At 39.9% G+C, this 12958-nt stretch overlaps 1 protein-coding gene across 3 annotated transcripts in view; it reads right to left on the reverse strand.

Moving 5' to 3' along the window:
* Positions 1-12958, reverse strand: part of PDE1C (phosphodiesterase 1C) — a 604326-nt gene that overhangs the window by 514063 nt on the left and 77305 nt on the right. For all 3 annotated transcript variants that reach the window (XM_019509001.1, XM_019509003.1, XM_019509002.1), the window contains exon 2: positions 5129-5179. In XM_019509001.1, coding sequence (XP_019364546.1) covers positions 5129-5179 — 51 coding nt within the window. The remainder of the gene's footprint in view (positions 1-5128; positions 5180-12958) is intronic.

Consider the following 12958-nt stretch of genomic DNA (forward strand, 5'->3'; position numbering starts at 1 on the left):
TACAAACTCATCAGGGGAGATCAACAGCAAATAGGTAGAGCCCTTTTCTCCCCAGCACCACCTGGGGTGATGAGGAACAATGGTGATAAGCTGATGGAGAATAGGTTTATGTTAGAGATCAGGAGGCAATATTTTACAGTTAGGGTGGCCAGAATCTGGAACCAACTTCCAGGGAAGTGATCCTCACCCCTACCTTGGGTAAATTCAAAAAGAGGTTAGATGATCACCTGTCTGGGGTCTTGTGAACCCAGCATTCATTCCTGCCTGTGGCAGGGGGTCAGGCTAGATGATCTCTTCAGGTCCCTCCTGACCCTAGCTACTATGAATACCTGGGAAGTTACTGGAGCATATCCAAGTGTCTGGAGGAGGAAGGGCTGATCACAAGCATCCAGCATGGATTTACTAAGAACAAATCATATCAAACAAACTTGACATCCTTCTTTAACAAAGTAACTACTTGGGAATGTGGTGGATATAGCGTATCTGGACTTCAGTAAGGCTTTTGACAAGGTCCCACACAACCATCTCATAAACAAATTGGAAAAATGTGGGATAGATAAAACTACTATAAGATGGATAGATAACTGGCTCAATAGCCACAAGCAAATGATAATTATTTAATGGGTCCATGTCAGAATGGCAGGAGGTTTTGAGTGGAGTCCCACAGAGGTTTGTTCTGGGCTCAGTGCTGCCCAATGTGTTTATTAAACACTTAAAGGGCCACTATAAAGAAGAGGGAAAGCACCTTTTCTGTCTTGCTGCAGAGAAGAGGGTGAAGATCAGTGGCTTGTAGTTGCAGCAAAGTAAGTTTAAATTGGATAACCAGAAAAACTTCTTCACTGTTAAAATAGTGAAGCACTGGAATAGATGACTTAGGGAAAATGTGAATTTGCCATCACTGAAGGCATTCAAGAAGAGATTGGACAGCCACTGGTCAGGGGTGATGTAGATGTAGCTATGCCTTTGCCCTACTATGGATATTTCCCATGCTTCTGAACTTTGTTAGTTTCTCCTGCCCACACCCTTTTCTACTATCTGTGTCAGGGTGTTTTTAAGCCTTCCCAGAGGCACTGGGTGTTAGTTACAGCCAAGGCTGGGGACTTTGACTGGGGCATACCAATATGCCTGGTAGGAGCAAAGCTGGAGGTTCTAGCTAGAGTGCCTTGCTCCTCTGCTCAGGGTCAGACTGATCACCATATTTGGGGTCAGGAAGAAATTTTACCCCATGGTCAGGGTGGTATGAATTGTGAGGGGATCTTCTCTAGTGGGGGGCATAGCCCTCTGCCCAGAACCTCTTGAATGTACATTGACAACATTTTATAGACACTAGGCATTGGCTGCCATGGTTCCCCTGCTTTACTTGTGCCAGGTTAGGGTGTTAGGTCTATGTAGTGTTAGGGCTGACGGCAGTCATATTTAGACTTTAAATTAATGTTTGCATGCAATTATGGTTTTTATGGTATGGTTTGAATAGGCAGGGGGTTGGACTAAATGACCTCTGGAGGTCCCTTCCAGCCCTAGTTCTCTATGATTCTGTCATATTCAAGGAAATATGGTAACAGCAGCTTTTGCCACTTTTGCTAGCCCCTGGCCAATACATAAGTAAAAAGTAAAGCAGCATCTGCTGTATGAAGGACTTCCTGGCTTCCAACTGTAGATGCTTTTTCTCCCTGACAGAAGCTCTCAAAGGAAAAACAAGTTGCATATTTTATTTGGGGGGGTGTTGTATGCAAGAAAATATGGTATATGTATTTGGCTGTCATTAGCGTTAAAACTATGATATTTACTCAATTCTAAGATGACCGTTTTTCTCCATTTAACGTGGGGGGGGCTCACTTGCCTTGTAATCAAGTATAAGGGGGAAGTGAGGAGCAGATGGCTGCTACAGCTTGGGCCTGGGCTTGGGCTTGGGCTTTAGCCCCTACCTGGGGTGAGGGCCGTAGCCACAGTTTTTGCCTGCCTCCCATCCCCCACTGCCTCTGCACCCTGCCATCTTCTCCCAGCAGCCTCTTCCACACAGTACCTCCCACACAGCCTATGCTCCCCAACCTGCCCCTCTCCCCCTTGTATTTGCTCTATGCTAGGAGGCTCAATCCACACTGGGCACAGAGCATGGCTCCAGCCTGGACCCACAGCAGAGCACACAGCTGACATAGCTGCTACAGGGGCTGGACTGGGGTCATGCTCAGTGCTCCCAGCTACAGCATGGATGGAGCCTGCCAGCACAGAGCACAGACCAAAGCCAAGAACAGGGACAGAGCTGCCACAAAACAAGGGTTAGGTGGTTGTGGAGGGAGCAGGTAAAAGAGGCTGGGGGAGAGAAGGGAGGAAAGTAGAGTCTGGGGAGAGGGAGAAGGGGGAGCAGAGGCTGGGGGAAAGTGAGGCCCAAGGCTGCAAGGGTGGTCAGTCAGGGGGCAGAGGTGGTGGGGGATATGCACAAATGGGGGGTAGGCACAAACAGAGGCAAGCTACTTAACCTCCCCACACCACCTGCTCCCCCCACTGCTTGCCTCCCTGCAGCAGTGGGGATGTATTAAAGATAATCCTTCAATAATCAGATTCTACCATTTATAACATTTTCCATGTATAGTATCTATTGCGGAATCATCTTATATTCAGGGCCATCTTAAATTTGAGTAAGTACAGTAGGTATTCTATTTCAAGGATAGTGTTGCTACTGCTTAATTACTGCTATGTTTGAGAAACAGGATTTTATATATTCTCTGTAAATAAGCAGGTTTGCATTAGACAAACCTAACTTTATGACCAGTTTCTTTTGCTAACTGGAATAATTCTGTGACATCCCAAATTGTTGCTTAACCGCTCATGTTGAAAGAGATAACAATAATCTGAATTCTCAAAGTACTCTCAAAGAGCTAGCAGATGACCTTGGGAACTAAGAAACTTATCTAAATACTTCAGCCCCCTGGAGCACAGGCTCAGATAATGAAAGATTGCACAAGGGTCTCCTGTGCATGACATTTGCTTATAAGCCATAAAATCAGTGCAAGTCATCACAACCCCTAGGGTGGTATGACTGACTTGTCTAGAATCAAGACTAAAACAGAAATAAAACACATCTCCCAAGTCTGCAACCTATTTTTTACACATGAAAAGATTTCCCCACATTAATCATGTTGTTATACATGTCAGATTCTACATGGAAGCACCAGCTTAGTGCCAAATATCATGCCCTTATTCTGGGCTCACTAATAGTGCAATATGTCAGCGTGAAAAATGAAGTTCCCAAATGTCCAGGTTTTCAAGTGAAATTTGCATAGCATCTTACAGTCCTCAAATATAATTCTGAGCAACAATATTGGAAGGGTTTGAGAAAAAAGAAAAGTTTGAGAAAAAAGTTCAAAACATGTAAATTTTACAACTTTCCTTTCCTTCATCATCATTTGCCATTTCATTTTTGACCTAATAATGCTTAATGCATGGATCTCTCACAATAGGGGATTTGTCTATGGCATTATGTGGAACAAATTCCAAATAAGATATCAAACTTGCCCCTAAAAAATATTAATTTTATTACTCCTGTTCAGTCTTTTAGCTTTTTTGAATAGGCAGCATTCAGTCTTCCTGAGTTCTTATGCCTGGGATGATTTAAAATACTATTCACATCCATAGAAGATAATACATCTAAATAAAATACAATGTGCTTAGAGTGCCATCATGTGACTGTATGGCAATATTACGTCAGAGGTAAATTCTTGTCATATGAATTTGTACCAAAATTGAGGGGATTTACATGCAATAAAAATACGCAGAAATTATCTTAAAACTGATTTTTCACAATAGGTAGCTAAGTTGTGTGTCCTCAAAAACACATCTGGCACATTCAGCATATATGCTATTTTGCAGAATAGCCAAGCATTTATAAGAGAAATAAAAACAACACACATTGTATTCCCTCCCCTCTCCCACCCCCCAGGAATAAATGAGATGCCACAGTTTTCCCAGTGTTACCCATTCTAAGTTCTGTAATTGTCATTTTATCACTGGGTACTAAAAATGGGACAAGCTGACCCTTTCCAAGGGTGACCACAGCATTTCTTCTACCAACAGATCAAAGTATACTGAAATTCCATGTTGGATTTGAAGAGATCTACTATACTGCAAGAGTGATGTAGTCATGATGGTCCAAAAATTATGTGAGAGGCAAGGTTTTCTTAGGGTGATAGCCTTTATTGGACCAACTGTGTAGCTGAGATAAAGGTGGACAAGCTTTCAAATGTAAGGCATTCTTCCTCAGATCTTTACTAGGAATTCTCATCCATTACTATCCTTTTAAACATACAACATACAGCAGAACTGGCTTCATTCTAATGGCTTGGGAAAGTAATTCTGTCATTTACTACCTGTCCAGTTTTCTATCTTTTTTTCTTTTTTTTAAATTTACACTCCCCTCTATCACATTCTTTGAGTACAGTGGCCAGTCCCCAACAAGAGATGCCCTTTTTCCGCTATAAAATCTGTTGAAGGAGTTGCTGATTTGGTGAAAAATTTGCTAGTTTATGTCTTCATCTGAAACCCATTATATCTAACAAGAGCCTTACCATGGACTCGAGCTGGCTTTGAATCAGGTCCTTATGAACATCTGCACTTTTACAACTTGGAGAAGTAGCACATGAAACAAGAATATAGCCATAGAGCTTTAGGTCTCTACCTGTCATACTAGGTGAATTCTCGCAGTAATGCCAAATTCTTGTGAACCGGTGTTTCTGACAACATCAGGAAGAATTTTAAGGCTCCAGGTTTCTATATTGTAACATGAAATGGGATGCCAGGGCTAACAGAGATATTTGATGCAGAATGGAGGAAATTGCATGAGCCCCATTAGTGGCTTTGCTTAAGGAGGTGATGGGAATGGAGAATCCTGGGTGGGATAAGGATAGGTTGAGACCTGCCTGGAGTGACCCGCGAACTGTACCCGATCGTTGGGCTAGGTTTGCTGCTGCTGCCTGGGGTAAACCCAGGAAGTGATGCCTGTCGTGGCTGCTGGCCACATGCCTGCAGTTAGGGGCTGAAGAGGTCGCCCAGCTTCGGGAAAAGGTCACCCGGCTGAGTAAGGAGTTAGAAGATGTGTAAAAATGAATTAGAAAGAAATGCACAGGCTACTTACGAGCAAATCGTGAAAGAGGTCGAGCATTTTTGTCGCCTGTCTCATTTGCAACTGCAAAGAAAAAACAATAGGATGTTACATCAAAATGTATGCATCGTATCACTTATACTTATGAAAATACCAACACCTACATGTAAGTCATGCAACTAGTAAGAATGCTTACAATTTTTACATACTGGCTAATACTTTTGAATATTCCATATGAGTTACTTTGACTATTAACCTATCTGTACCAGTTTAGCCTTCCTATGTTACAGGGACCTAGATATAATTCTCACAGATGCATATACAAACATTATCTTGTGCCTATCTAGCAGGTGACTTAGTTAATTAACCAGTAACTCTTAACCAGTGTACAGCAATACATGTTAAATCAGCATTATAAATTTTACTCACAGGTGTACTCACTATTTTGTTTTCTGAGAGTTAAGGAAACCATCATTTTTCTCCAAGGGCTTTTATTTACAGATGAGCTACAGCTAGGGTGACCACATGTCCCATTTTTTCAAAGACTGTCCTATTTTAAACACCTGTCTTGAGCATTCTGTTGGTTTGGTCAAATAAAGTCTTTTGTCCCATTTTCAGCAGGATGCCTTGGACAGGTGTTTAAAATAGGACTGCTTCACTCTGCTGCCTGGCACTCCCTATCTCTCCCCTCCCTCGCCCAAGGAAAATGGAAAAAAACCACAAATTTGAATTCATATAGACCAACAGAAACAGAATAACATCTATATAAGGTCTACCCTATAAAACTTGGCTAAATTTGAACTGCAAAAGTAGGGCTGGGTTTTGCTCTTGTTTCTGGTTTTTTGCTCAAACATATCATCCCAGCCAACCCAAAACTATTGCAAATTGACTTGAATTCACTGAATAGTTTCAAATGGAAAAGAAAAAAAATGAAAGTTCAGACTAGATTTGAAAAACAAGCAAAAAAGAGATATTACTTTCCCCAACGTTTCCTCAGTTGCTCAGTGCTTAGGACAGTAACCTGGAATGTGATAGATCTGGGTAAAATGCATCCCTTTCCGACAGCACCTGGAACCTAACTCTTCCATCTTTGAATACAGTCCTAACCACCATGCTCATTGCCCTCAACTCCTGTTTTTGCTGGAGGGAGTGTGCTAAAATGATGGGCATGTGGAAAGTTTTATGCATTTCCGGTGACCGCTCTCATCCCAAGAGGGGCCTGGGTCCTTGGGCCCCCCATGTACTCAGAGCGTCTGACTACACTGTAAAGTCTGCCTGTATGTGTCTGCTTCTATCTATTTTTTCCCTACCCTCCCCATAAAGATATCATGCTCCCACAGGAGAGGTTCAGAGAAGCCCCTACAGAAAGTCTGGTGGTAGAATAGGTAAGTCCCACCAGGCGGAGAAGGAATTTAAAGCTATGTCTGACATCCCAAAGGCCTGAGCCATCAGGCCTTGTTCAAGGGGGACAAGTATGTCCCTTCCTTACTGGTTTTGTGAATAGTGCCTAATTCTAATCTATAACTTGTATGGCTTTGCTTCTATTAAAAATAGAAACATTTTGGTTTGGGATGAAACATTTTCTTTATCTCACAACAAATTTCTCTTATATTTTTGTTTTGGCAAGACCCCCTATCTCCATAAAAATCCACTGCGATTTAATTCAGACTGAAATACCTCTCAACTTGTCAGTTTAATAGCGAACTTAACTAATTATTTATACAGGGTCACATAAAGCCAGTTACTCAAGTAGTATTCAAAGAACATGAACTTTCCATGCATTCTCACAGAGAATATGTAATCATTCATGAGCTTTAAATAGTTATTTCCTTCGTGCCTTTTCTTTTAAAAACACTACTGCCATAGATAAGCTGCATCATTAGTCATGCAGCCTTACAAATAAAAGCATGTGCATATGATGTGGAAAAAAATTGAAAAGTAATGAGAAAACAGATTCATAATTTTCCATCAAGACAATACCCAAAACTGATCATTTTAGATACAAGGCTCTTTGAGAGTGACTGTTTAATTTTTCTAGCAAATCTAAAAAGTATAAATAAGCTTGGTTTTACTTTTAAAATGCCAATCTAGATTTAGTTCAGGTTTCCCCTCAAGTCACAGAATCATACAATTAAAGAGATCTCAAAGATTACATAGTCCAAGCTCCGGCTGCAAAATTTATTAGTTTCATATTTATCAAAATATTTATCTTGTCATGGCAATTAAAACTAAAATAAGCAGTCATGTCAGTGCTCAGAGACATTACAGGAACAGATGTGTAATTCTGCTCAGTGTAGACAGCAGATGGTGCTCTTAAAACATGATGCTTTCTGAAAGTGCTGTGGCATCATTAGTTCACATGCAAGGAACTAGTTTTATTTTATTCAAACCAGCTAAGCTTTAGTAGCAATGACTACACAGGACCCCACCTAGATTTCTCTCTGTTAAGTCAACATTTAAGGGTATATTCTCAAATACAGTTCTCATGATTCATAAAAGGCTTGAAGTGCTAACAGCTACATGCACCCTATCTGAAATAGACATTAAAACTACAGCTGATATCACCAGCAAAGCATCAGCTCCGTAGCTTGTATGAACAATAAAGCTGAAAAAAATGGCTGAGCGCACACAAAATAGCTGGAACACTTAACACTTAGTAAGTGGTGTTTCTGTTTTCTTGATACAAGTTAACTCTGGGAGTCTTAGGTGGTGGAAACTATACCACATACTCCCTTCCTTAACTGAACAGGATCAATGCTTTAAAAATAACATTAATATAACACAGAATTATGAATATTTATTACCAGCCTAATAGCTAAACTTATTATTGTTGTTTAATTAGTCTAAGTTACCCTATATTGCTTCTTGGACTCACATAGCTATATCCAGGAACAACAGCTCTACTGTTGACAAAAAACAGCAAGACCGCTTGTCCATGTCCTCAGACTTCAGTGCCACAATTTCCATTGATTGTTGCCTCACCAAGATTCTCTTGGGCAAAAGAGCAAGTTCTGTGCCTCTTCCATCTCCACTTCCCCTAATTGTGTGTTCCTGTGTAGTAACAACTTCATACAACCATGGAAAAATTTCTTGCAATACCCCTGTTGTTTGTATCCCATCACAAGGAAACGAACATTTTCATGTAATGGGGCAACTCCTGGGAATCCATATCATACTGATTTTTTTTTCATATATTATCCGTCTCTTTAGCCATTCTTCATTGACTGACACCAGTTTTTTATTGCCTAGAACATACATGCAAATTCTTCCTCTGTTTTTTTAGTCCCCTCTTGAGTCTTCCTTTGATAAGATCAGGGGCTTGACACACTTTTAACCCAATAAACACAGGCTTTTTCCCCTGGTGCTATTACAAATTATAATGTTTCCAGTTTGTTATCTACTAATACATACTCCTTTGGCAGTGATAAATGCATTGTTGTAAACACTGAATTTAATGTATGTACCTTCCACTATATTCAAGTTAATGATGACGCATCTGGAAACACAGTAGCTTTTCCTTATGGGTCAACCTTAAAGTTGACAAATGTTCCATTTGCTTTCAGTCTACCCATCTTCTGCTGCTGTGCTGTTTGGTGCCATACTTCATTCCTCTAAGTTAATAGTACAGTTGTCATTTTTTTCCAAGCTGTGCCTGCTCTTTGGCTCTTGCAAACCAATGCATCTTCCATATGCCAGGGCTGCCCTTGATTTATGCTTGTCACCCCATAACCTGCAGCTTCACATATTGCTTTCACTCATTTCTGACTTTGAGCACTGCAAGTCTTTCATCAAATGCTGCAGAATTAGCCATTTCCAAAAATAATTCTCCCTTCTAACTGTACTCTTTTTTTCCTAGCAGCCATTGCTTGCAGGTAGAGTGAAGCTCTGTTTCTACTTCATCCTGTTATCTTTCATGTTTCCACAAATTTTCAGTGCTAGTAAGGCCTCTAACTGTTCCATAATTCCATTCAGGGTATTTTCTTAATATTTTTACTCCTGGTCCCAAATAGCGTTGAGTTATCCAAGAACTGTGCTTTGTTCCATCTCAAATCAGCCGTGCATAACAACAAGAGCTTCACAAAACTCCATGCAGACTCTATACTGGGAAAGCTTGACCCTTAAAACAGCAGCCAATTCCCAAAACTTTTCTCACCTTACAGACCAATACATTTGTGCAACTCCAAACTAAAGGGACTGTTCACATGCCTGCCATTAATAGGGAGCAAGAACTTAACCACATTTAGGTGCGCCACACCTATTTTTATAGGTGAGAGCTAAACTGGGACAGTTTAGCCCTGAATGAAACAGGCTAAATTATCATAGTTTAGCTTTCCCTTACCAAAAGATAATTGTAGGCACAGGGAAAGTTGCGACAAAGCAGCTGAGACACAGTAAGTCCCTTCCTTCTGCTAACTGCAAGGACCGAGGGTAATTGTGGGTTCTGGAAAACTAGGTCTTAGGTCTCCAACCATGAGCTCCTAACAGGCTGGTCAAATTGTTAGAACACTAGTTTCACCTATACTTCATGCCCCTATCCTGTCAAAAACTTTGGGCAAATCATTTAGTTTCTTTGGGCCTCAGTTCCCCATCTGTACAATAAGAAGAACTGTAACAAAACTCTGAGGAGGAGGGAAGTAAGGATAAATACCAAAATGCCATCAGCTGCTATGAGATCATGGTAATGAAACTCACATAATTATCAAAGATAAATATGTATTTATGTAGCTTTTATTTATTTCAAATGTATATCATGTTCTTATCCACCTAAGGTCAAGTCCAACTCACTCCTTTGTTGTTGCAGGGGTACTTTATAAGTGCAGAATTGATGCACAGAAAAAGGAAGAAAATTAGAAGATTTATGGAGGTCAAGCTAGAGGTGCAAACTGTCACTGGTTTTTCTATTCATGAATTATCCACAAAGAGATTTAGGACCAAATCTTCATCTACTGTACATCATTGTAACCCTCTTGATTTCCATGCACCTACATCTTCTTACCCAAGCTCAGGTTCTGGCTCTTGGTTATGTGGTGTTGCTCAACAACTTATTATACTGACATAACTCAGCCTGTAGGTGACGTAAAACCAAGATGGTACGAGGATTGTCATTTCTTTTCTAGTGCTGTTTGTATTGCATTATAGCATTGTTGTCACGTGAAGGGACATCTAAATCATATAGTCTCATTTGGACCTCCAATTGCATGACACTAAAAGAGTCCTGTGATTTTTCCTGGGATTTTAAGTGCATCTGACTTTCTTTTGTGCACTAATCTGAACACAACTAAAGTTTTTAACTTCTACACTCTACCTCAGAAGTAGTTAGGTATCAGTGACAAGTACAATGACATGTATGCAGTGAGTAAAGCAATTCAAGTTCCTTCAGGAAGACAGCTGCTATAGACACTACATATACAACAATGATTCTCTAGCCAGTGAAATCTAAATTAACATTTATCTGCTATATGTGATTGCTTAACTGAAATAACAGTAAAATGTGGTTTTTTTGCTATGAGCAGGTGTTCATTTGCCAAGTAGCTTGCCATGTCACAAAAACACAATGAGAAATACACATACAAGTGTTCAAGTGCCCAGCCATCTGAAGCAGAGCATGATGAGCCTGTACTGATGGGTGCTTCAAAGCCATGTGGCCAATATGCGAGGTCCCAGTGTGCCAACTAGTTGGCCACTCTGCAAAACATGCCACCACCTTGCACTGGGAGTCCAGAGTCACAATGGACCTCTTGAGAGTTTCCACAGCCAAACAAGCTCACCAACTTTACTTCCAGCCCACAATACATCCCTGCCACCCACATACTTTGTGGGCACATCTGCATGTGCATTAATGCACATTAGTTAATGCACATTAAATCTAGTACCCCCAAGTATTTATACATGTGCTCTGGGAGGGGGAAAGCATGCTTTAATTAAATTAAATTAATTAAATTAATTAAATTAAATTAAATTAAATTAATTAAATTAATTAAATTAAATTAAATTAAATTAAAGCTCCCACAGCATCTCAGGTATCAGCATTCCCGCACTTCAAAATGACAGTGCGGCTGCTTTATCTAAAGTTTGACAAATGAGCTTTAGAAAAATCATCCCCACCACCTTTTTGATGTGCAGGATACTTATACACAAGACGCGGGAGGCTGCTGGAGCCTGGTAATTGCGATGCTCCACCAGACTCGAATTACTGAGTCTCGATTAATAGACTTGATTAACTGAGTCTGCTCCAATGTGCTGGAATTACAGCATATTGGAGAAACCTCCCTGTTCATGTATAGCACCCCATATTGTGAGGTACTATTAAAATGCATATTAAGCTGTCTTAATGTGCATTCACTGAAAATCATGTTTTTTTAGTGAAGTGTTAATGCTTATTGAAATAGGCTAATGCACAGTAAAGCACACATGTAGATGTGTCCTATGGCTTTCCAACTAGATAATTCTATTTGGACTTGGTTCTGGAAAGTTATGAGGACACCATAAAAAATAATGAGTTGATTCACTTTCAGATAAAGAGAGACACAAAGTTGCCCTATAATCAAAGTTTTGTTGTGTTTTTTTATTTCCAAAAGACAAATTTTGACAAACTAAGGGAACCAAATGTGGAAACAGGAGTTCAAGAAAATGAATGCAGAGAAAACTTGGAATTTTTTTAAGTCTAGTGAAACAGGTCCAGTGCATACTGTACTCCTCCAGCACAGAGTTAAAGCCTACCACCCCTTCTTCAGAGAGCTCATTCAGCTCCTGTGCAGGATGGGACACAGCACCATGTACAGCCAAGTAGACGTGACCAAGGATCTGGCAACGTGGTTTCCAGTTCACCAAATAGTTTGGTGAAAAACCACTTGAATGGCTGTATGCTCACATTTTCTAGCATGATAAGTCTGCATTTCTCACTGGAAGTGTAACACCTGTCCGCTGCCCTAGTCAGAGTTCCTCCATTATGTTATATGACTCTATGTTATAATGGTAAGCTTTTCAGGCTATTACTGAAGGGCTCCATTGCAACAATAAATATATTTTGATAGATACCATTGGTTCTTCATTTAATTGTACTTACATCCAAGTAGTCAATTTTAAGGCAATTCCCAACTTGCTATATCTGTCCAGTGAAATCATCTCCTCCAATTTGATTTTTTTTCTACAAAAAGGTAGCAATTTCACCAGTATGCTTCTCGAACCAATTTAGCTGTCAGAGACTCTTTGTCAGTAATCTCTAGTACAATGCAAAGAAAAATATACCGATTTGTAGTAATGGCTCGCTAAGACTGACAAATGAAGATAACAGTATCTCTTCTACGTTTTGCGGTTTAACAAGGGAACAAAATACAAAAATCACAAATCATATTTTACAAATAATACAAGCAAAACATTTTGCTAGCCAAAGGTCAGCTCAGATGAATTAAATCTTTCATATTTCAAGTGAAATATGCTATTAAAGCATTAGTCCAAATCTTATGAAAGGGCAAACTTTAAAAGAAGGAAAAAACAAACATACACACATATGAACAAATGCATATTCCACACAAAATTTGTGCAGGTTTTCCTTGGACAAAAAAGCATTTTTTACTTTATACTTGCATATTTTGAAAGGTTGCTCCACTTAAAAACTTGTGAATTCCCATCCCTTTATTTCCTTACTGACTTCCATATCAAGATCACAAATCACTTTACACACTTGAGTTATTATTCAAAATACTCATGTAAGGTGGGTAATTGTAATCTCTAGAAATGGATGGGAATAAAGGAATATGAAACCAAAAGGACTATGTGGTTCATAAAGTCAAGTCTCCTGCTATCATGGGTATCACATCAGGAAAGCTCTTTCCATAAATGTACTGATCTCCATGTCCCCCC

This window comes from Gavialis gangeticus, unplaced genomic scaffold (assembly GCF_001723915.1).
Source record: "Gavialis gangeticus isolate Ggan-Ray unplaced genomic scaffold, GavGan_comp1, whole genome shotgun sequence".
Lineage (NCBI taxonomy): Eukaryota > Metazoa > Chordata > Crocodylia > Gavialidae > Gavialis > Gavialis gangeticus.